General features: G+C 60.1%; 1 protein-coding gene across 12 annotated transcripts in view; it reads left to right on the top strand.

Annotated features, from left to right (window-relative positions):
• The window catches only part of ABLIM3 (actin binding LIM protein family member 3), a 56,385-nt gene that overhangs the window by 21,706 nt on the left and 10,838 nt on the right, over window positions 1–23,841 (top strand). For 8 of the 12 annotated variants that reach the window (XM_074603800.1, XM_074603797.1, XM_074603795.1 and 5 more), the window contains exons 2-9: window positions 10,565–10,702; window positions 13,037–13,220; window positions 13,620–13,732; window positions 16,228–16,354; window positions 16,493–16,586; window positions 21,435–21,522; window positions 22,928–22,986; window positions 23,535–23,606. In XM_074603800.1, coding sequence (XP_074459901.1) covers window positions 10,565–10,702; window positions 13,037–13,220; window positions 13,620–13,732; window positions 16,228–16,354; window positions 16,493–16,586; window positions 21,435–21,522; window positions 22,928–22,986; window positions 23,535–23,606 — 875 coding nt within the window. Of the gene's footprint in view, window positions 1–10,561; window positions 10,703–13,036; window positions 13,221–13,619; window positions 13,733–16,227; window positions 16,355–16,492; window positions 16,587–21,434; window positions 21,523–22,927; window positions 22,987–23,534; window positions 23,607–23,841 lie in introns of all 12 variants that reach the window. The other 4 variants (XM_074603799.1, XM_074603798.1, XM_074603796.1 and 1 more) reach the window with 1 other exon arrangement.

The following is a 23,841-nucleotide window of genomic DNA, read 5'->3' as shown; positions in this document are numbered from 1 at the left end:
TGGCCAGCTCCTGGACTGCGGATGGCACTTGAGCTCCTGATTTGCACTTGGGTGCTTTGGGGTGCCTGAATGAAGCCCTTCTGAGCCCTGCATGTCCCATGAGGAGTGGTTTGTGGCACCCAAAGCCACCAGGCTCTCAAGCTTGGGGTGAAAGTGCCTTGTGCAGGGGCCTCAGTGTGGCTGTGGGGAGCCCATTGGAACTGAGATCTGGTCCAGCCGTGTTGCAGTGATGGCCCACGGCCCTGAAGACTTGCTCATGGGGCCAGAGCAGCTGTGATCTGGCCCCCTCCACCCCTGCTGCACCTCATACCTGTGCAAGCCAGGGTGCTTTCCTGGCCAGGCTGCTTTTGCAGGCGGTGGGAGACCCAGCAGAGCTGGCAGCACAGACCACCTCGTAGCCATCAGGAGATGGAGATGTGTATCCCATGTTTTGGGGGAAGCATCTCACTTCCCAGCACTGCTGGTCCCAAGTTGCCAGTGGGGGCTTCATACCACTGCAGTGGATCTGGGTAACAGTTGGGTAGCCAAATCCTGGGAAGCCACACCAGCAAGGAGCGGTCCTGCTCACCCCAAAAGCGTGCTTGGGACTGCCGTGGTCCTCACTGGTGCCCCGCTGAGCCCAGGCTCCGGCAGCCAAGAGCCTTGGCTCCAGGCACTGCTGCCAGGGCTGGCCATGCTCCCCAGCTTCGCCATCGGGGCGGCTCCCCCTTCACCGGGCTATTTTGGGACTCCTTCATGAGTCTGACCTTGTGTCAGAACAGGGCTGTGAGCTTCAGGGCTGTGACTACCTAGTGTCCTCCACAAAGATTTTAAGAGGAAGGGAGCACGGAAGGTAGCCGCCTGGCTTGCAGAGGTGCAGAGCATCCTTTCTCCTGCCTGGGAGTGGGGCAGAGGAGGCTGCTCCCAGCTGTCCTGCTGGAGCCGTCCTGGGGCAGGACCCAGCGCCATCCCTCCGGTACCCCGGGACTGCTGTGCCATCCCCTCCTCTTCGGCATAACTCCCTGCTCTGGGCTCACCACAGCTCCTACCCTGGGCAGCCATGCATTTCAGCCATTATTAATTAAAATGCAATCTGTCCTTTCTCTTCCTCTCCCCGAGACGCCAAGAACCGCTAAAATATTCTCAGGGATAATAGGGAGGGGAATTAAATAGTTACTGTGAAATTCGAGCTGTGCCTTTTGGAGATTTATTGCCACTCCTAAAGCCTGTGATTCCCTGTTGAGTACTACGTCTCCAGCCCCACGCTTGGTGGAAATACCATGCCTGCCTGGGAGACTGGGCATGCCATGTAAGATATACAGGCAGCTGCGGCACGTTCAGCCTGCGTGCAGATATGGTGCACCAGGTGCCGGGGGATCTCTTTTCTGCGAGCTGTCGGAGGGGCTGATCTCCTCATCTCTGGCCTGGGTGGTTATCTGCAGCACTGGGTGCCAGTTCTGGGGTGCATCCCGGGGCCCTGGTGGGACAGGGGGGCTCTGGGCGTGAGACCGCGTGTGAGGATGAGAAGAGCTTGTGGAGAGTGGTTCCTGGAGCGGGCACGGTGCTGGGAGCAGAGGCGGGCAGCAGCTGGGAGGATTTTGCCTCCGAGCACTGTGCCCAGGAGGGTGACAGTGGGGGGAGCAGCCCCAGCCCCTGCCTGCGGGAGAGGGATGCTGGATGCACAGCCTTCCTTCTCCCACATCGCCCGGTGCCTCGGTTCCTCCTGCAGGTTGCTGCTGTGGGCGAGGTGGGGAGCGGCTGGTCCAGCGCAGCGGGGCTGAGCATCCCACAGACCCTTCTTGGAGGGCGTGAAATGGGAGGAGCTGCCTGGTGCTCTCTGTTAGTCATTGCAAAAAATCCCCCAAACCCGGTTGCATCCCAGTTGGGGGGCAGCTGGGGCTGCTGCCCTCCCCTGGGGGTCCTGCTCTCACACAGTTTGGGGGTGTGTGGAGCCCAGGGCTCTGCTGGAAGGGGCTGCCATGATGTCTGCAGACAGGCAAACGTGCTAGCACCAGGCATCCCGGCTGCAATTGCAGTTCAAGGAGATCTTGTTGCCATGACAAGCTGTACAAGTATTATCTGGGAAAAAAAAGACCATGGCAGTGCTTGTTGGAGATGGGAGCAAAGCAACCAGCGTGGAGGGCACATACATACCATGCAAGCCATGCACTAATGTGCCTGCAAGCACGTGTGTTCCACCGCACATGTTAAGCTCAGTCTAACACACATTATCCTCCCGCGTTGCATCCCCAAGAACTCCTGTCTTGCTCCAGCCCCCTCCTGAGCTCCGTGCCCCCCGAGCTGCCATGCGTGGGGGCACACAGCCCATCGCCCTCCTCCAGTCCCCCCGCAGCCATCCTGGCAGGTCCCTTGCAGGAAAGGGAAGGTGTGAGTGAAGCTCTCAAGAGGTGCCGGCCCCATGCCGCAGCGCTTGCCAGGCAGTGGAGGCTCGCACCCACTGAGCCCTCCGCTTCTTCATTTATTTAGTAGCAGGGGCCGGTGAGTGCCAATTAAACTTTAAAGGGTGGTTCTACGCTGGGAAGTGAATGCTGTTAAAATCACTGGTGCCTCTGAGCTGCTACCAGGGCGAGAGCATCAGTGGTGGGGGGTGCAGCCCAGCTCCGGGCACCCACCCCATGGCACAGATCAGCGTGGGGCTGGGGATGCTGCTTGCCCTCCTCCTTTGCCTGGCGAGTGGCGGAAGGAACCTCTTTCCCTGGACGATGGCTCTGGCATGAGTGGCGCCCGGGGTGTGACTGTCACTGCAGCCCTGCGAGTGAGGATGCCACACATGGGCTTGTCCCCGGTGGTGCCCCCTGGCCGCTGCCGGGCTGGGTGGCTGGGGGCTGTGGGGACAGTGTGGTCCCTGGCTCGCCAGCTCCGGGCAGCCCAGGGAATAGCTGTCAGGCTGGGGAAGCCCGGGAGCGCTACACAAGGCTTTTTGTTGTCACGCTGCTCTGCACCGAGGTCTTCGAAATTCCCCACAGCTGCAAGAACTGGAAGAACAACTTTTTCCTCTTTTTCTTGAGAATCTGGAAAAATCACAAGTGGGGCAGTCGGTGCTTTCAGCAAACCGGAGAAGTCCTGGGGCCCCTCGCCCAGCACACCCCATGGCCCTGCCGGGCTGGGTGGTGGCAGGGGGGGCTCCCCAGAGGACGGGGTTAAAACCCGCCACAGCCTCCGCCGGCAGCAGGGTCTGTGGGTTTCCCCGGCATGTTACAGCCCGGGCTGCCCGCGCTGGGGAAGTAAACATCCTGCAGGCAGGCACGGGCAGCTGCCGGCAGCCGGGTCAGTGCGGGGAGACAATCGCCGGCTTCCTCAGCGCTCGCGTTTGGACAATAATTTCCATGAACGCAGCCAGAAACAAACTCTGCTGCACAGGCAGGAACCTCGCTGTTCCCTGCTCTGTCGTTTTTTTTCCTTTTTCCTTCTATCCTTTTTCTTTCTCTTCTTCCCTCTTTCTCTTTCCCCTTCTCTTTTGTCTCCTCCAACTGTTTTTGACCTCCCTCCTCTCTCTTTTTGGAGCGGTAGCAGCATGTGTCCCCCCGCAGACCCACTCCCACCCTGGCACATAGTCCTGCCGTGCTCTTGCCGTTAGTCACTGTTGGGCACCTTCCCACGTCACTGGCCAGCCACAGTGGCTGCCACCGCTCATATCTGTGTGACAGAGACAGTTTGCTGCTTCCTCCCAGCTCCAGCTTGACATGAGCTCTGGGGAGACCCCCCCCCAGCACTAGGGAACCCCCCCAGCACGGATGCTGGGAGCTTGGGGAGTAGAGCCAGGGGAGAGACTGGTCCTGCCCGCTGCATGGCCAGCGCTGCCCGCAGGGTGTGAAGCACGGTACTGCCGGCTCTCTGGGCTGTGCCCACACCCCCGGCCCCCATCCTCCCCCCCTGCCATTCTGCCAAGGCAGGGCGTGAGCCTTTGAGCATCCCGAGGTTCAAATCCGCAGCGAGCCCCAGGTTCAGGGGCTGGAGTAGGGCCAGAGCGTGCATTTGGGCTCATCAGGAGGCTGTTGCAGGGGTTTGGCCTGGCTGCCAGCCCTCCTGGGGGAGGCAGGGGCTGGGGGAGGCGCAGACGGGCTGGGCGGTGGCACACAGCGGATGGGGAGCAGTGAGGGTACTGGGGGGTGGCACCTCTGCCCGTGTCCTTCACCTACCTCTGCTAAGAGAGGGATCGCACAGAGCTCAGCCAGGAAGGATGGAGCTGCCGTTACCCTCTGTGATACCCAGACACGCTCGTTCAGGTCCTCCCATGATACCCAGATAGAGCGGACTCCCTCCCCCATGCCATGCCGGTGCTAGCCCAGCATCCCCATCGCAGCCCCATCCCACTGCTGACAGCCATGTGCCCTCGCCCATGCTGGCATCTGCCACTCGGGCTCCGCTGGCTGCCGTCCTCGCGACACCCACGTCTTGTTTGTGTCCTGTGTCACGCTGAGCGAGGTGACACAGTGCAGGAGTGACGGTGGTGGGGGGCGAGGGGACGGCGTGAGGCAGGTGGAAGCAATAATTGGTCGTGATCTAATTAGGGAAGCCTAGGGCTAGATTAGGTGCTGTGACACAGTGGAGGGTTTTTAGCTGTAAGCCGCAGATGGCTCTGCCTGCGAGCTGGGAGAGGAGAGGCTGGCGTACACTTGCCGGGGGCTCATAATCCTGCCTGCACGACGCTCCGTGCTGACTAACAGGAGTGTTTTCTGATGGCTTGGAAATACCTCGGTGCCTGGTCTGTGTAAGGCGGGCGGTCGCTGTTGCTCCCAGCCCACGCTCCCTGTCCCTGCCCGCTCCTGCGGCACGCGTGGGGACAGCAGCGCACGCAATGCGAATGTCAGGAGAAGCAGCCGGAGCTGCTCCATGCTCCAGACTATCCCACAGCAGATCTGTGGTACCTGCCCTCAGCCCCGTCCTTTACTGGGAGCACGTGGCCTGCCCCAGCCTAAAAACCTAAATATTCAATAAAGAACCACATGATACTTCTGGATTTTACTTAGGGGAAAGATGAAAAGAGAAAACATATTGACCAAAGGTAAATATATAATTTTCTCCTTGATCGAAATGACTTATCTGTAGAAGCTCGACGGAAAGCGGTGGCCAGCTGCCTGAGCACCGAGATGGCCATGCAGCAGGCATCAGATTTCTCCCCGGAGCTGGACATCCCAGCTGCTGGCCCCTTCCTCTATTTCAGGGGTAATTCATCTGGTCTTTCATCTGGGCCACCAGTGCTGGCATAGCAGCGTGCCCCTTACCCGGCTTCCTGCTGCCAACAGCCCCCAGCGCCTTTCCCCATCGTCACCTTCTCGGCTGGGAGCCGGCGTGGGCCGGCAGCCGGAGCAAGCTCATTCCCACACACCGGGGTCAGAGGCAGCCCTGCAGGATGGCCGGCTGTGGAAATCCCCGTGCCCGCCCATGGCACCGGCATCATTTGGCTCTGAGCCCATCTTTCCCTTCCTCCCCAAGGCATTTTTACGGCCATGGTCAAGCTCTTTGGCTGTGCGAGACAGCAGGCAGGAGCCCTCAGTCCCGCTGCTGATGAGAAACCCATATCCCACGGCCACTGGAGCTCCCACCCTTCCTCCCCGGCCGCCCCTGGGACACAGCACGGCTCCTGTCTGGAGGAGAAATCCTCCCCCTCACTTCCCACAGGGCTCGGAGCGGGCTGGGCTGCCCCGCATCCCTGCCAAGGCAAGGGGGTTTGGGGTGCAGGCTCCTGCAGTGCCACCTCTCCCTCCCTGCATCCCAGCCGCGGATTGTTTTTGCGTCCTCTCACTCTCCGCCCCCAGCCCGGCACATCGTGTCCCATCCTTGGAGCTTCGCCCCAGCCTCTCCCTCAGCCTCCAGCACTTCCAGCAAAATTCCTTTCTGGCCAGTCATTGCCGCCCCTCAGCCTCGACACCTCCGGGGCCGGCACGCTGGCAGGGCTGGGCTTCCTCTTCCCGAGCCGCCCCAGCCCCCGCCATGCTCCTGGGCCCCTCCTCACCTTCTCCCAGCGGCGTGGCATCGTCCCTTCCCTAGGGACACGAAGGCACGGGCTCTGCCAGCCATTCCCAACTTGAGGTTCGGGTGCCCATCTTCCCTCGCCCCCCCTGGGGAAGCTGCATCCCACGCACCCCCCGTGCCATGCTGGTCCCACCACCCCCAGTGTTTTTTTTGGGACAAGGATGATTTACAGCCCCAGTCGGCGCAGGGAGCATGCAGAGGATGGCTGTGGTGAATGGCTCACTGCAAGGCAGCGGGGAGGAGTGGGATGCAGCGGCTGCTGGAAGAGGGGGGGCTCAGCCCCATGGAGGTGTGAGGACCCCTCAACACACCACGGCAGCTCCCCCAGCACGCTCGGGTCTCACCCAGGCACACCTCGCATCCCCTGCAGCCAGCCCCATGCTGGCACCCCCAGCGCCCAGCGGGGACATCCCCCCCACACATGGCCAGCACATGCCAGCCCTCAGCCCCAGCACCCCCACCCACGGTGGCACCGCCTCTCGTTATTAATTAAAGGGTGAATGCTTTGCTTCTTTTCCACAATCCCCTTCACCTGTGGCTCTCCCAGCATTGTGCAAATATTAATTACTGGTAATTAATTAAATCAGGCCTCCCCATCCTCCTGTGGAGATGCTGTCTCATAAACACGCTGATAGCAAACACTGTGCCAGGGCAGGGTCTCCGAGCTGGGTGGGAGCTTCCAATTGCCTGTTGCTAATGATGCAAAACCCACCTGCAACACTTTCTACCTAATTGATCTTCCTGGAGGGCTAATGGGCTGGGAGAGGGAGATAGGTGGGAAACCAGCAGGAACTGGTCTGATCCCAGTAAGGGACGATGGATGGATCTTTATAAATGCCCCTGGGCGTCCTGTTCCTTGCAGCTTGTGTCCCTGGAGGCTTGGTTCTAGGTTGCTGCTGGGGTATGTGTCTGTGGGACTGTCTGGGTGGGGGTCCCAGGCAGCTGTAGGAGCTTGTTTTGTGCCAGCCTTCCATCCTGGAGCCCACACTGGGGGGCTGTGCCACGTTATCTGCATTGGTGTTGAGCTGCTGTCCCTCCAAGGTAGATTGGGATCATCTCTTGTCATCTCTGCCCCCTCCTGAAGGGTTTAAAGCATTCCAGAGGCACTGGTTCAGCGCTCCCCTGTCCTGCTCCTCCTCGGTGGAGGGCTGGGACACGGTGCAGGAAGAGGACAGGAAGGCAAACAAGGTTGTTGACCCTCCTGCAGCGGAAGGTGGGTGCTCTGGGAAGGAAGGACGGGGATTGACCAGGGATGCACAGCAGGAACCTGCAGATTGCTCACCGCAGCGTGGCATCTCTTGGGCAAGGTCCCTCTGCCCTCCCAGGGGACACAGCTCTTCTTCACAGCCCTGGGTGTTGTTTGGGGGCACCGTCTCTCCCCCCACCACGTTGCCAACTCCCTTGCTTACGTATGGCAGCCGCTGTCTGTCCCTAAGGCTGCACAGGGCACCGATCCCTGACCGGAGGTGCCACCTTAATCCAGATCAGTGGGAAATCCGTTGTGTGCCCACGCAGCAGCTCCCTGCCCGGCCGTGGCCACAGCAGCTCCTCTGGCTCCGCAGGTCAGGCGCCAGCTGGGACATGGGGAGAGCCCCGGAGGAATCTGGCCCTGGGCAGCCTTTTGTGCTGCATTGTGGAGCACAAATGCATTAATAGCTGAGCGAGGCCAGCTTAATTTCCCGCTCTACCAGCAGAAGCGGGAGCAAACTGGGGTGAGATTAAGGCATTCCTTGGGCAGCTCCCGCCCCCTCGCCCCGACTGCTGTATCTCGGCCTGCGAGGCTGCTAATGCTACTTACATTATTACTGGATTATTTTGGTGTAATGAGCTTTGCCCTGCTCAGCTGTCCCTCTGCTCAGGGGTGTTGTGATGTGTAATACTTCCTGCGCGAGGCCACGAGGCGGGCAGCTGCCTGCTCAAAAACAAGCAGAGCCCCAGCAAAACAATGCATTAATGTTCCCAGAGCAAAATTCCAGCATGGGCCGGAGGTTAATCGCAAATCGGGGAGCTTTCGGCTTAGGGCTGAACAAAGCCGGGAGGCGGGAGGGCAATGGTGCCCTAAGCCGGGTCCTGACCCATCTCCGTGGGTACAAATAGGAGTGACCGTATGGTTTCATCTCTGCCAGCGGTGTAGCACAGCTGTAAGCATTTCCTCCATCCTGGACTCCTTTTCCTCTGCCTTCCCTCCCATCAGACCTGCCGGCGCAGGGGCTTGGCGATCTGTTGCTATGGACACCAAGAAGTTTCCCCTAGAGACCAGAAGCCCGGAATAAGTGATGCCTGCATTTTCTGACATTATTTTTTTTTTCTCTTCCCCCTTTTTTTTTATTATTATCGTTTGTTTAAGTGTTCATTAATTCCCAGCCATTCACCCCACCTCCCTTCTGCTTTTCTCTACGAGCTTTGTGGATTGCCGTAGCTGTGTCCCAGGGCTTGGCTCCTGCTTCGTTGTTCTCGGAGAGGGTGCGAGCGCGGGGTGCGTGGGAGGAGGTTTCAGTGCTGTAACTCTTGCTCTGCTGGAGACCCCCTACAGAAGAGATCCCCCGCAGTTCATTCCAGCCTCGGGAGATGGTGTTGGGGTCAGGCCTGCGTCCCCCCAGGCTGCTGCAGAGTTCATGGGTGCCCGCCAGCAGCACGGGATGCTGCTGCAGGAGGTCCTGGACCCCTCTTCCCAGGGCTTGTGCCTCCCTGCGGAACATGCCTGCAAAAGCATGGCTGGGGGTACCCTGCTCCCTTTACAGGTGTCCTTCATCCTATTTGGGACCTCAAAGTGTATAGATCTAGACTAGTTAGTGTGTCTGCTGGTCTGAGCTCCAGGCCTGACTCCTGTTTTATAGCTCCTCTGTTGGCACTGCAGTACCCATTAGTACCTCAGGTACCTCTGATGGCCTCTGAGAGCTGTCAGCCTGCAAGAGCGTGGTCAGGAGGGAAGTCCCAGCAACTCTTGGAAGTTCATGTCAAGGCTGGAGCCTGAGCTTTGCTGAGGGGCACTCATAGGAAAGCACCTCGGCTTTCCTTGCAGCTCTCAGGTCAGGCTGGGCAAGGCAACCAGTCCCCAGCAGCTCCGTTATCCCAGGGGATGGGGCAGCAGTCAGGGAGGGTCATCCCATTTTCCCAGTGGTGAGAAGTGCTGCATGTCCGTAGAGTGTGTCTCTGGGCACTTGGCACGTGGGATGGGATTTTACTGATGTGAGACAGTCTCAATGTCACTTTGACTTCTCTTTCTTTGCTTTTGAAGCTAATAATGGGCTGTTTTTCTGTTCCCCGCCACATGATCTGCCCCACGGTGAACGAGGAGCCTCTCTGATGAGTGATCTCCTCTGTCTTGTGCCCTGTCCTCCGTGTTCCGCAGGGAGTTCACATACCAGGTTTCAATCAGCTGCTTCTCTTGTTCCTGGGAATGCTCTTCAGCACTGGGTCAGAAAGTCTCTGGTCCATTGAAATCCTGCCCCGTCACTGCTCGAGTTGCCCGAATTACAGCTCCCTCTCTCAAGTCTTACAGCAAACAAAGTGCTTTGTTGCCAGGCCCCTGCCTGCAGCGTGGTTAGCATGGTGTCAGCCAGCCCGGAACTCCTGCGAGCAGCCCATGCACCTGCAGGTGGGGCAGGGAAAGCAGCAGCTGCTCTTTAAAATGTTTTCTGTGTGTGTTTGGGGATTGTGCTGAGACAGCAGAAAGATCCCCAGCTCTGTACGGTCCCTCCCCTGGAGCGTGGGGGGCGGCTGCAGAGCATCAGCCCTTCGTGGTGGTCTGCAGAGCTGCTGGACGGGGATGAGGAGCGGAGATGAGTCCCCGGACCGTCTGCAGCAGGAGAAGGTCGGGTCTTGCCCTGAGCTCCGGGGGAGCCACGTTGCCCTCTCCTGCGGCCCCTGGCTTGGCGCAAAGCCTGCACGCGCCGTGGTGCCGCTCCGGAAGGAGCAGCGGGGCTGGGATGCTGCTCCTTGCTGAGGAGGTGAGAGTCCCACCAGGGCTAACCACTCAATTGCTGTGATGTTTGAAAGCTCCTTGAAAAATGACTTCTCCATCCAGTTCCTAACCAAACAAGTGGAAGCTCCAAAAAAACAACAGTTCCTTCCCATGCTGCTGCCAAATCAGTGCTCGCTGGCATGTTTCTGAGCAGGTCAGCAGCGAGCCAGGGCTGCCCCAGGGCTGAGCGGAGCAGAGCCGGTGGGTAGCTGGTCCCAGCATTGTCCTTCTGCAGGTGCTTAGAAGACAGGAGAGCATCCAGAGAGCTCTGCATGGCTTTGGGGCGATGGTGCAGGTGACCTGGTTATCCGTGCAGGGACAGGGAGGGGTGCCCGGGCACTTGCACTGCACAGCCCTCAGGACTGCAGACCTGTGAGCCCAACAAGGGAAATCCCGAATCCAGACAGGGACGTGCACCCAGCTCAGAGTCACTGGGCGCCAGCGTGGTCTCGGCTGTGCTTTGCCCTTAGCAATCGTCAGGTGTCTTGCTGCTGTGTCACAGTCTCCAGAGGGCTCTTTTGTAGCTGCCCAGCTGGGGTCACTGCCACCATGCCCGGTTGTGTCCTGAATGCTAACAGACCCTTCCCCTCTCTCGTTTTTTCCCTCCCTCCTTTCTGCCAGCAGTTCCCTATCAGCAAAACCCCTACACCCCTGGCAGCAGCTCCACCGTCATCCAGTGCTACCGCTGTGGGGACACCTGCAAGGGAGAGGTGGTGCGTGTCCAGAGCAATCACTTCCACATCCGCTGCTTCACCTGCCAAGGTAGGACGGTGACACTCAGAGAGTTGGTGGCCAGGTTGCCCCATCGCATGTCCCTGCATGATGCCAGAGCTGTGAATTGGGGTGGCCAAGACCATCGTTACCCTCGAGCTCCCTGAATACCACCAGCCTGCGCTGTACCGGTCCCAAACATACTGTCTGCGACTGGGGCGGGGGGGAGCACTGCATCCTTCAGCTGCCTGCCTGCTCCCAAATCAGGAGGAGGAGGTGTCACCAATCCAGCTGAGAGGCAGCGATGTGGGGGAGATGGCCGGAGCGGCTCCTGACGGGGCTGGGGGTGGGTGACGGATCGCTGCCACCCGCACGTGGGATGTGACCGAGGTGCCCTGGGATGCCAAGTGCTGCAGCTGGGGCTCGGCGGCCCCCGCGGGCTGGTGGAAATAGAGGAGAGAGGTTGCTCAAATCCTCCCTGAGCACAAGAGATCTGTGGAACCGTAAAAGCTGATGGCCCAGAGCTGATGCTGAAGGGCTCCTTAGCACGTTCGTTAAAGCAGCCCAGCCATTCTCAGCCAGGCCAGTGGCTGGTTCCGTAGGTTGTAAAGCATCCCATTACCAGGGTTTTTTTAAAGGTCTCTGGTCTTCCAAGCTCCCAGCACCTTGTGCTAAGCAGGACATAAATCCCTGTCCCCTTGGCCATGCTTTGCTGCTCCTTCCTCGGGGAGGGAGGGTTTGGCTGGAGGGGACTGTCACCACCCCTGCTGCAGCCCCGTCCCCCGTGGGGTGGGCAGCCCCAGATCTCTGGGAGGGGGTGTGGGCCCCAGGTTGCCCTCGGGGATGACCTACACGTTCGGGGCACTGTGCCGAGCCCTCTCCCTGCTCAGTGTGCAGGATGGAGCTGAAGCTGCGCATCCAGACAAAGAGCTCAGACAGCCACCGGCTTCAAAGGGGCCAGGAGCCGGCAGGGAGAGCTTGGCAGTGCTCGCTGCCTGATTTCCAAGTGAAAGGGAATAAATAATGAGAGGAAATCCTCCTGTCTCACCTTCCCTCACAGCTCTTAGCCCCTGCTGCCTCAGGCTGGCTGCCACCGCCTCCCGTGCCAGCACGACTGGGGATGTGCTCCGGGTCCCATGGCAAACGGGGCCCAGACCTGCCACGGTTTTTCTTGCTTCTGCTTCCTGATACTGTCCCAGAGCAGGTGGCCTGTCCCTCATCGCTGATGAGGAAAGGCTGGCGGGCTGTTTTGGAGAGCAGGGCGTGCTGGCCCTGTACCCCCCGGCTGTCTGCCCACAGCTCCAGGGAGCAGCATCCAGGGGATGCTCTGCGGGAGAGGAGCTGCATCTCTGCCCTGTGGGCCCTGCAGCCGGCGGGTCCAGCTGTGCCCTGGGAGGGTGGCTGCTGTGCCACCATGGGCACAGGTGAGATGTGCAAGGACAGGACAGAGGGGTGCGTGGGGACAAAGGGTAAAGCAGAGACCAAGAGGGGCTGTGTCAGTGGGTCCTCAGTTGCTCTGTAGTTCTCCCCTCCACCCCATCACCTTGCAGGACAGGTGATGGGCATCATGCAGAGGCCCTAGGACCTGGTCCCTGTGCTGCTCCTGAGGTGCCAAGAGGATCTGGTGCTCTCAAGGTCTCTCTGGATGGAGAAGACGTAGGAGGGAAATGACACTGAGGGCCAGGGCTTGCTACGTCTCCTTGGATTATTCTGATGGGCTGTGCACCACCCACGGTTCCCACAGCAGGGAAGGAAGCGATGTTGGGCTGGACACCTATGGAAAAAGAAGCAGTGAGAACACCAAACCCAGGGTGTCCCAGGACCTGTTCCCATTAAGGCACGGCCTCATTGTCCAGGCCAGGGATTGCAGATGGCTCATCATAGAGAAGGCTATGCCCCAGGGTGTAGAGGAGACCTCTCCCCAGCTGTCCCTAGGGCATGCCCAACTCCTTCCAGTCTTGTTCTTGACTTCCTGACACCATGTGAGTGTCAAATAGAGGAACTGAGCCCCATCCAAGTGCTGTGGGTCCAGGACGGGCTGCTACAGACCCTCCTGGGCATGGTTTATGCGTGATGAGTAGGGGCTGCAGGGGTTCCTTTCCCAGTGCCAGGTTTTCCTCTGGGAATGCCCAGCCCCGGCCGTCTGGGCAGCCCCATCCTGCACCCACCACAGCCCAACACTGACATCTTGTGGTGCTGGGGGAAGGCCCCAGCGTGTCCGGTGGGAAGGGAAACCCTCCGAGATACCTGCAGAAAGTTGGGTCTTCATGGGTGCCCTGGGACTGCTGCTGGAGGGGCAGCAGAGGTGGGCTGGGAGATCCCAGCTGGCCCCGGGGCTGCACCTGCCCGCTGCCCCTTTGACGAGTGCGTGTCCTCCCCCTGCAGTGTGCGGCTGCGACCTGGCCCAGTCGGGCTTCTTCTTTAAGAACCAGGAGTACATCTGCACCCACGACTACCAGCAGCTCTACGGGACCCGCTGCGACAGCTGCGGGGACTTCATCACCGGAGAGGTCATCTCTGCCCTGGGGAGGACCTACCACCCCAAGTGCTTTGTCTGCAGCACCTGCAGGTGAGCTGAAGCCATCATCAATGGTGCGTGACCCCCCTGCAGAAGCCCTGTGCAGCCCTTGGTTGTGCTCCAGGTAGAGGACTGTTCGTTAACCCCCAGCCCCTCGTTCCCCGCTCAGCACTGCAGCAGCCACCTCCTCTGCACTTCCTTAGTGGAAACCCTTGGGAGGCAATGAAATAGCTCCGACCCTTCCCTTTGCAGCCTGGAGACCTGCCTTAATGCCTGCTTTGGTCTTCCTGCCCCAATACATGTGCACATTCTCTGCCTCCCCTTGTAGCCCTTGCCTGGAGCCCCTCTGCTCCCCAGCACCATGAGTCCTGCTGGAGCCCCAGGGCAGCCCCAAGCACTGCATGGTGGGGAGCGAGCGGCTCACACCTCTCCACCTCTCCTTGGCCACAGGAAGCCATTCCCCATCGGAGACAAGGTCACGTTCAGCGGGAAGGACTGTGTTTGCCAAAACTGCTCCCACTCTCTCATCAGCACCAAACCCATCAAGATCCACGGGCCCAGCCGTAAGTTGACTGCTGTCGTGTTACGTGGTGGCTGCAAGGGGAGGGACCGTGTGTGTGTGTATGCGTGTGGTGGGCGGTGACAGGACGGCCTTTGGGGCCAGCGTGCAGCACTGCATGGAGCCATGGGTGTTTGTGGAGGTTTCGGAGGAGGAACAGGGTATTCCCGCAGCTCCACCCAGGATTGCAGGTCACCGCTGGTTTCGGAAACTCCCTTGGCCTGTTGGTGACCTGGGCGGGTGCCGCCACCCAGGCCGGCACTGTCTGGGGCAGCGGGAAGGTTTTGGAGCTGAGTTTGCTCTGAGGCGGTTCCCAAATGTTGCTTTGTGTCCAGCTGCACCAAGGTCTCTGTCCGAGTGCCAGTCCCGGGACTGCTTGCCCCGACGCTGCTGTTACTCGCTGCCTCTATGAGCTGCTTTATACTCAACCCCTTGTGCTGGCGAACCTAAGCTAAAAGTTATCAAGAACAATGGACAAGCTCTTTTGGGTGGATTTGGCCTTGGTTTTGACACCAGGTTGTTCCTCTCTTCATGCCATTCCCCTCTCATGGGGATTTGTCCTCTCCCAGCCTTTCCTTGCCGGTGGCTTTCAGCCCCACGCTGAAGCATCCTGTGGGTGCTGGCAGGGCATCCCTGCAGCATGGAGCTGCTGCACGGGGGGTTCGCTTCAGCCCGTGTCTGGGGCGAGGGGGCTGCAGTGTTAACGTCCGTGCTGCAGTCTCCCGTGTGCCCCATGTTTGCTGCTGTCAGTCCCCGGGGAGCCGCCTCGGCACAGTGTGTGGGCAGAGGGCAGGGACAGCCGGGAGCTGTGCCACACCGTGGTGCCCAGCCCTGCCATGTCAGCAGTCTGAGCCGTGGGGGGACCAGGTGGGGGCCCTGGCTGCTGCGGCTCAGCAAGCCCTGGAGCATCAGTGCCTGGGGCCAAGTCCTGCAGCCAGGGCTGGACCCAGGACTGTGGTGTCACCCGTGATCCTTGTTACCTGGTCACTGTGGTGGCTGTTTGGATTGAGTTACTGATTGCTGATGGGTCCCTGGGAGCCACCCCAAGCTGTCTTCCCCCAGCTCTCACCGTGGCCTCAACGCAGTTTGGAGATGTGGTGGGGTTTGAATGAGCCCCAGCCAGAGGACGGGGCTTCCCCCATCTTCCTCCGTGGGCACCCCGAGCGGCCCAGAGCAGGCTGTGGCCAGCAGACAGCACCCCGCTGTCTCCCACAGCAGGTCTGGGGCAGCAGGCAGGGGAAGGGCAGCCACACGCTGCCTCTCGCCTGCCTTCCTCTCCCTTCCCATCCCCTTCCCTGGCTCTCCTCCGGAGCCTGCAGCGCAGGGTCACCCGAGGGCACCATGCTTTATTCACAGGCAGCTGCAGGCAACAGCCAGATGTGGCCTGCTGCCTGCGTGTGCCCCTTGCTGCCCAGGTGGCCCTGGCAGGGCCTCCCAGAAGGGATGGCAGAGGAGGTTTGCCAGCTGGAGTCCTCTGCAGGGAGGACATCCCTGGAAGAAGGACGTTGAGCCTCTCCCTGCGGCCCCAGCCCTGTGAGCATCTCAAAAACCAGCAGGACCTGTGTGAGAGAGGGAATGGATCCCGGCTCAGCCCAGCTGGCCAGCCTGCTTTTTGCCAGGAGTCAAAAATCCTCCTCCCTCAAGCTTTGTCCAGTGGGCAGGGACGTGGTGCAAAGCTGTCCGGGGATGAGCAGGGTGGAAAAGCTTGCTCGGGCTGCCTGTGCCGCGCTGCTGCTCCTCCTTGGTCCTGCGGCAGGGAGGGGGTTAAGGAGAAACCCCATCCGGGCAAACCTGCTGCCCAGGGGGAGAAGAGGATGAGGAGGAGTCAAGGTCAGGGGTCCGAGGCCCATGTGCTTCCTGCTCCCAGCCTTGACGGGAGCCAGGGGAAGTGGGGAAGGAAGGGAGTCTCGTAAATACCGCAGCGGGGCCGGACGCGGCTGCCGGAGAGCACAGCCCTTCCTCTGCTGCGCTGGCTGCCCAACACTTCCCACCGCTCCCGCCCCGGAGGGGAGCCCCCAGGGATCTGCCAGGGCAGCAGTGGCCATGCACTCGCCCTGGCGCAAGCTCGCCGCCCGGCAGGGAGACCCGGCTCTGTGCCACGGCCGGTGCTCGGTCAGGGTGGCTGGGTGCCAGCAGCGCCTCAGAGGTCCCAGCTCCAGCAGGAGACTGTCCTCCTGGCTCCTTTGCTGGGAACAAGCAGAGGCGGCAGATTCTCCATAAAGACATTCTCCAGGTGGCAGATTCTCCATAAAGAAATGATCCCCAAGGGGCTGCCCCTGGAGCGGTCTCAGGAGCAGGGTGTTTATAACAGCAGCATCCTCTAGAAAAGGGGGTTCTCTGGGGCAGGGCTTTTCTCGGGGTGCGAGGGGTGCACCAGGTTAAACAACCAGGGTCCCTCGGCGTGCGGCTGCAGATGTGGGCATTCCTGCCACGCTGCCGAGCCCTTCGATGGGGAGCTGCAGTGGTCCCACACCCCCCACCCCGTTCTGTGCCCCCCAGACTGCGCAGGCTGCAAGGAGGAGATCAAGCAAGGCCAATCCCTCCTGGCCCTGGAGAAGCAGTGGCACGTCAGCTGCTTCAAGTGCCAAACGTGCGGGATCATCCTCACCGGCGAGTACATCAGCAAGTGAGTGCCACCGTGCCGGCGGCAAGCTTGGCCGTGCCTGCCATTGCCAGGCTGTGCCCCCCGGGGCTGGGGCTGCAGAGAGGGGGTGCCCAGCCCGGGTCTCTCGCCACTCACCCCCTTCTCCTTCCTCTCCCGAAGGGATGGCATCCCGTACTGCGAGTCTGACTACCATGCCCAGTTCGGCATCAAGTGTGAGACCTGTGACCGGTACATCAGCGGCAGGGTCCTGGAGGTGAGTCCCGGGGCCATGGCCACCCCGTCCTGGTCTGTAATAGAGACCGCGTGCGTCCTGCCCAGAGCTGCATGCCTTGGGGAGGTGTGGGAGTTTCATCATCCCTCACCCATGTCATGCTGCCCTTGGTCTCTCGGGGCCATGGCTCTTGCTGGGGTGGTGTGTGGACACAGTCTGACCACCTTCTCTGGAAGGTGGGAGTGGGGGAAGGAGCACCACCATGCTGCAGACCTTTGGAGAGGTGGCTTGGGTACTGGAGCTCCAGAAGCAGCCAGAATGCGCGGTGGCCTGGGTGTGCAGGGACATGTCTGGAGCCCAAGATGTGGGGACACTAGCCTTAACCAGCTCCTGCCGTGCCTGGCTCAGGAGTGTCCCCACCATTCTCACCCCAGCCTACCTTCCGAGTGCATCCCTGTGCAGGCAGCCTGCCTGTTGCCTTGGAAACACATCCAGCACGCGGCTGCCCGCTGCAGAGGAGCCCAGACAAGGGGCTGCAGCACCCTGCCCACGGGCAGCACACCCCTTCGCAGGGCAGCCACCTGAGCAGGGGGTCCCCTGCCCTGGGCCAAATCCAGAGGGAGCTTTGCTCATCACCTTGCTGGCCAGCAGAAGCTGCTCTGGCAGAGCCACCCAGGGATGTAGGGATCCCACGGGCATCCCACAGCAAGGCATGGATGCAGGTGGCCATGGAGGATGTTTTGGGTGATGGTGGAGCTGCACCGGTGGGAGGGGTGGAGGGAGCAGGGTTTGCTGCTGGGGAGGGACAGAGAGGTCCGTCAGGGCTGGTCCTTCTGTCAGCCAGACAGTCAGGTCCTTCCTGTGGTCCCTGCTCCTGGAGGTGAGGTGTCCTGTCATGCTTTCTGTTTCTGCCCCAACATTTGCTGGGGAAAAGAAAAAGCCAGAAAATCTGGTCTGAGGGCAAACTAAAGGCTCAGGAGGCAGAGAGAAAGATATCAGAATTAAACCTGTTGTGGTTTTTAGACCCCCTGCTGATGCCGTGGGGCTGGGCTGTGGCGGTGTAGAAACAGAGCAATGCTGAAAGTGTTCTCAGTCACTCCTGAGACCTTCCCTTCATGGGAAGGGAAGATGTGGGTGGCGTTGGCACCCACACCCCTGCTTATCTCCAGACAGCAGTGATAGGAAGTTTTGTCCCAAAATCAGAGGTACTGTGGCTCCACAGTGAGCCAGACTGTGGGTGCTGGGCCTGGAGTGGTGGTGGCTGTGTAGGTCTCCAGCCTGTCGAGAGCTGTTCCGGGACATCTCCAGCCTGTTTCACTCACAGACTACCAAGAAGTGGTCACCCCCTCTGGTCCTGCCAGCTGGGCTGGCCTGAAAGCACCCAGCCTGGCCAGGGCACCTCTCACAAAGCTGGAGCTGGGTGCCAGAAGCCCTCCAGCATCTTCCCCCTCTTCAGGGAGCTGCCTCTGCCTGGGAAGGCTTTTTGCTGACTCCAGGCTTCGGCAGCAATCCCAACACTGGCTGTGGTGAGCATGAGCTCAGCACTGTAGCGGCTGCTGTGGGCTGGCTGCCCATCGTGGGGCCACTTGATTAGCAAACATCTGAGCAGAGCAGGGTGAAGCCACAGGGGGTCTCCGGAGGTTGAATCCCTGCAGCTGCTTCCCTGGGCAGTCTGGTCCCTGATAACCCCATGCCAGGACAGAGCATCCTCAGCCACCCCAGCAGGGCGAGCAGGCTGGGCAATGGATGGTATGGGATGTCCAGTGTATGAGGGCGGGTGAGAGGAGCCAGAGAGGACCTGGCACCCCTGCCCTGAGCTCGGAGGCTGTGCTGCCAGCCTGGCTGGCACCCTCAGGCACCGCTGCCTCCTCGCTGCACCACTCTCGGGGTTTTCGTCACTTGGTGCAACCACAGTGGAGTCAGGATGAGCATAGGATGTTCCTGCTGCTGCCTGTCTGATGGGACGGACAGAGCGCAGCTCTGCAGGGCATGACAGGCTGCGGGTGGTGGCAGCCTGCCTGCAAGCTGGAGGCAGCCCTGGGCGGTGGCAAGGAGGCAGCCTTCCCCGCTCTCCCTTGCCTCTATCTCTGCTGGTGGTTCTCCCAGCGTTAGTTCTACGTTCCCTCCAGCTTTGTCCTCTGCCTCTTCCCTGTGCCTTCCATCCCAGGCTCTGCTCGCAGCGTCGTCTCTCCCTGTCTGGAGTGGCTGGCCAACGCTGGTGGGATGTGAGAAGAGGCTGGCTGAATCCCATGAGATGCTCTGAATGGCCATCATCTTGCTTTAGCACCTTTCCTGCCCCACCTGCGCTCAGACCAGGGAGCCCTGGGACTCTTAATGAGCCCGAAGCAATGTGCCTCAGCTCCAGAAGGTCCCTGTGGGCAGAACCAAGGTGCCACCTCCTCGCAGGTGCCATCACAGAGCCCAGAGGAGCATCAGGCTTGTGTGCCAGGGGGCTGTGCTGGGGGATCAGGGGGATCGCCATGGAGCCCGTGGGTGCTGCAGGCACCCCCTCGCCCCCCCCACCCCCAGCCAGGGCTGAGCGCACCCTCCCTGGGTGCATGCCTGCTTGTGCTATTGAACCATCTCCTGTAAAAACAGAGACTTTAATTGTCTTCTCCAGCAGAGCGCAAAATGGAACGGGCGCCTTTAAATAATTTTAAGCCTTAAGGAGCCTTCTCATGCTATCCCAGCAGCCTCCGGGCTTTCCCAACCACTCCGAGCTGTGCGACCAGGCTTGGATGATTAATGAGTCTTTAAGGGACCACAAGTGATAACAAGCAGATCTCTTCCCTTGCAGCCTCTACCAGCCTTTTACGAGCTGTAATATTAAGCAATATAAAAGGAACAAGGTTTGCGCGTGTTTTGGAGAGTTGGTCCTTAAGAGAGTGGTGGGTGTTGAGATGTTGGGTGGTTTTTGGAGAAGGTGGGACTGGGCTGGTGGAGCAGCCAGCCTCCCTCCACATCCACACCCTGATCTGCAAAGCATCCCCTTTTGACGTGGTCTGACCTCTGGTACAGCCCATATAGTCTAGATAGGAAAGGAAAAGATGTGGGGTTTTGGGTTTTTTTCCTTACTGTCAGCACAGCAAGGCTTTGGGGGAACTAGGAGGGTCCAAGAGCATCAAACCATCCCAGATTCAGAGAGGGATGGGGGGAGGCGGCACACCAGTCATCAGGGCCTCATGTCCCCTGCATTAGCTGTCTCTAGCCAGCTGGAAATACAAGCGATGGGAACTGCGGGCACACTGGCCTGAGGTACTTAGGAGCTGGGCTTTCACTGGGTTATTTTTCATCTCTTTTCCCTGTGTTTATGTCCGTCTCCTCCAACTGATGCGGCTCGGCGTGCCTGCCGCAGACGGGTGCTGGCACGGTGCTGTGCCCACGCAGGGCTCTGTGCCCAGGGGCTCCAGCAGAGCAGGAGGCACTGGCCATCCTTAGGGAGCCTCTGCCGTGGCAGGACGGCGCCGTGGGGCACTATGGCTGGGCTAGGGCTCAAGGTGGCTGCTTGCTGGGGCTCCCACAGGGACCTCTCCCATCCCTCCTGGGGGACTGGGGCCAGCTCTTCCTTGCTCCTCTGCAGCAGGTCTGTCTCTGCAGCCCTCCCACCGGTGACTCTCTGGCCCTGTTATCAAGCTTTTGGGTGTGAATGGGGCATATTTAGGTTGTGGGCTCACTTGGGCCAGCCCAGAAGCAGGTTGGGCTGCTGCCAGCTGGCACGGGGGTGCAGGGCTGTCCCCTCCCTGGGCTGAGGCGCGCTGCAATGAGCAAGAGGGGTCCAAACTCTCCCACTCATCTCCCCTGCCTGCCCTAAAACCTTCCACTCATTTTTGGCATAAACTGGAGGAGAAAAAGCGACTGGTTGCCGTCTGCGCCCCAAGGACATGGAGTTCCAGGTTGATTTTTATGGGCAGTCATCACCTGGCAGGTTCTCAGTTATCCTCAACAGCAGATTTTCCTGTTGATCCTCCTCTGTCATAACCCTCCCCTTTGTCAGCCAGAGCCTCGTCTTCCTTCTGCCACCTTAAATTATCCTTCCTCTTCTCTTGGATTATTATGGGAGTAAAATGTCCTTTGGGGTCGAGTTCTAACAGTGCAGCCTGGATTCCTCCTGCCCTGAGCCAGCTCCTGCCTCCCAGGTCCCAGCCCAGAAAATGAACCTGTAATTGAAATGCTAGCAGACACTTTGAGTGGCAACAAGCTACCAATTAAAGCTATTATCCCTGTCAAAGAGCAAAGGGAGCAGGCCAGCTCCCGCTCAGCTGGGGAATAGCACGTCACTAGTGCCAAAGTTTGGGCATGGCTCCACAGAAGGAGAAAAGTTTCTTGAGGGAGCAGGAGAAGGGCTGTCAATGGTGGCCAGGGAGGATCTGACAGCAAGAGGAGCCTACGCTTTATGAGGTTTATCTTTGGGACCCGTCTTTTCCCTTTATTGCTTCCTTGCTGCGACATCCTAGGCCAAGTTTGCTGTTTTCTCCTCAAAGCTCTGTAAAGGGAAGGAGCTGGTGCAAAGCATGGCTGTTTGGCTGAGGGTCTCAGTTATTTCCAGAATCCAAGGACAATTTATTAGGGATGAGGTTTGTAGGGGTACCTTCCTTGGGGGTTTGGGACCTCCCGTCTCTGCTTTCCTGTGTGTTGGACAGTTCGAGGGGAGCAGAAGGCTCCCAGTCTGACTTTTAATACAGCAAGTCAGAAGCATTAGTGATGAAGTGGTCCCTGGTTTCCTCCGTGTGTTGTGGTGGTCTCCAAGGCCACCCTGAGCAGTTTTTCCCCACTCACCTTGTCATTGTCTGCAGCAGTGAGTCATGCTGGGGCCGCTCGCCCTCAGGGTTGTGAGCAGGTCACCATGTCCTGCCTTGCTCAGGGACCCCTCTTCTCTGCTCGCCCTTGCAGGCAGGAGGGAAGCACTACCACCCCACCTGTGCCAGATGTGTCCGCTGCCACCAGATGTTCACGGAAGGAGAGGAGATGTACCTCACAGGTAGGGATACTGCTGCGGCGAGGAAGGACTCCCCTGCCCCGTGTCGGGGTGTGGACCAGCCGTCTATGGCTGCCCAGAGGTGTGATGGCTGTGGGGCCGTTTGGGTCCTCATGGCGATCAGTGCCAAAAGGGTGTCTCTGTGCAGCAGAGACCCGGTGCCCACCCGCAATGCCAGAGACCCCTCGCTGCTCCCCAGCCCCTGCGCTCTTCCTGGGCCGCGAAGCAATCACTTATTTCCATGAAACCTTCCATGCCACTGAGCTGGAGGAGACTTTGTTCCTCAACGGTAGCTTTTTGCTCCCTGCGAGGCTCCCTGCGCAGCTGGGGGGTGCTGCCGGGCATGCCTGGATGTGTCCCTGGCCTGCGCCCAGCGAATAGAGGCTGGGGTGGGTACAGGGTGACGTGCTCCCTGCTCTCCCAGTCCCAGGGGAGGTGGTCCAGGACCCTTTTCCCACCGCCCCCAACTCCCCCCATCCAGTTTATGCTGCGAGCAGCAGCGGAGGAGTAGGGCTTTCACTTGGCACAGCCGGGTGGTTTGGGTTTGGTTTTGGCACGGAGTTCATCCCTGCCTAGAGCTGCCTTAGGGACTATTTCCATACAGAGGGAGGGTTTGTTTTCTCTCAGTAACCTGTGCTTGCCTGTCGCCTTGAGTCACTAACGATCCCGTGAGTGGCAAAGGGGGAATTGTGCACTGAGAGAGCCGGGGTCCCAGCAAGGCCCTGTCATGGGCAGCAGGATGAGCGTGCTCAGCATCTGTCCCAGGACACAGCTGGACAAAGCTTGGTGGCTTTGCTGGTGCCATCCCGGAGGGTGTGGGGGACTGTGGGTGCCCCGAGCTCGGTGTTACCCAGTGTCTAACCAGCAGGAGCTGCCTGGCTGAGCACTGCTTGGGCTGGGCCAAAACCACACCTGGGTTTGCTGTCCCAGTCTAGTAGCGTTGGTCACTACATCTTAGTGCTTGAGAGCTGTTTTGTCCCCACTGCCCTGCCTTCCCAGTCAGCACGTGCCTGTGGCCGCGCTGGAGTGGAGAAAGCGCCCAGGAAAGCCAGTGGGACCCAGCAGGTGACCCCACTTCTGCATCCTCGGGTCTCGGTCTCACCGCCTCCCTTCTCCTCTGCTCCCCATGGAGAGACTCCAGTTCCTACCTCCTGCTCCTTTGGGTCCCCCCCCAGGAGCTGCCCCCCCAGCACGCAGGGGCTGCACTCCTATAGCACTGGCTGCTCAATGCAGCTGCTGCTGGAGAGAGCACTGACACGTCCTCCCTGGGGACCGCGGGCTGCAGGTCGGTGCTGGGGGCGGCAAGGACAGGATGGGACTCCCCCACGGCAGGAGAAGCTGGAGGATCCCTAGCAGCAGGGCTGGGCTGTGCGCAGAGCTGAAACACTTTCCCTTTGCTGCCTTGCAGGCTCCGAAGTGTGGCACCCCATCTGCAAGCAGGCAGCCAGAGCGGAGAAGAAGCTAAAGGTAGGCAGCAGGGTGAGGGGCATCTCCGAGCGGTGGCACGTCCCAGGTGATGTTGTCCCTGAGTCCCTGCTGGAGGTGAACTGTTGTGGCAATGCCCAAGCCCAGGGTGGCTTCCGGAGGCTGGCACGAGCTCCGTCCCTGCTGCCCAGAGGATGACGGGTGGCCATGGCAGAGGCTGTTAGTGGGGACCTGCCTCCTGGCTGGCACCGGCCCACACTGCAGCACAGCAGTCCCCTCACCAGCCCCTCGAGGTGTTGCTCGCTCTCTCTCTCTCTGTGCCTGGTTGGCCACTGCCACAGCTGCCCACTGGTCTTGCCGGGCCACTTGCCAGACTCCAGATCTGGCCCTAAGAGAGGCCAGGACACAAAGCTGGATGGCAGGACAGCCTGCAACAGCCATGGGCACTGGCATCAAGTGGATGAAGGGGCAGAGAAACTGGACCCTGAGTGAAATTCAGCCCCACAGCCAACAATTTGCTTGCATTGTGCCTGCTCAGGGGTCCCTCCCTGCCGTGCTCTCACCTGTCTTCTGCTTTTCTGCCTCCACAGCACAGAAGGACGTCAGAAACCTCCATCTCGCCCCCTGGTTCCAGCATCGGCTCCCCAAACCGTGTCATCTGCGTAAGTACAGCTCTGCCCTTCGTCTGCGTGGGGCACGACAAATGCACCGGCCCCAGGGAAGGGAGCCACAGTTCCCAATGCTGCTGTGCAGCGTGAGGTGTCCCCCAGGGATGAGCACAGCATTTGGGGACAGCATGGACAAGCCGTGCCCCCTCGCCCCAGCAGCATGCTGTGCTGGCAGTGCTGTTGGCACGGACCGGGAGCGCTTGGAGGGATACAGTCCTACCCTCCCAGC

Source organism: Larus michahellis, chromosome 11, assembly GCF_964199755.1.
Source record: "Larus michahellis chromosome 11, bLarMic1.1, whole genome shotgun sequence".
NCBI lineage: Eukaryota > Metazoa > Chordata > Aves > Charadriiformes > Laridae > Larus > Larus michahellis.
Note: the sequence above shows the minus strand (reverse complement) of the source record. Positions and strands in the feature narration are given on the sequence as shown.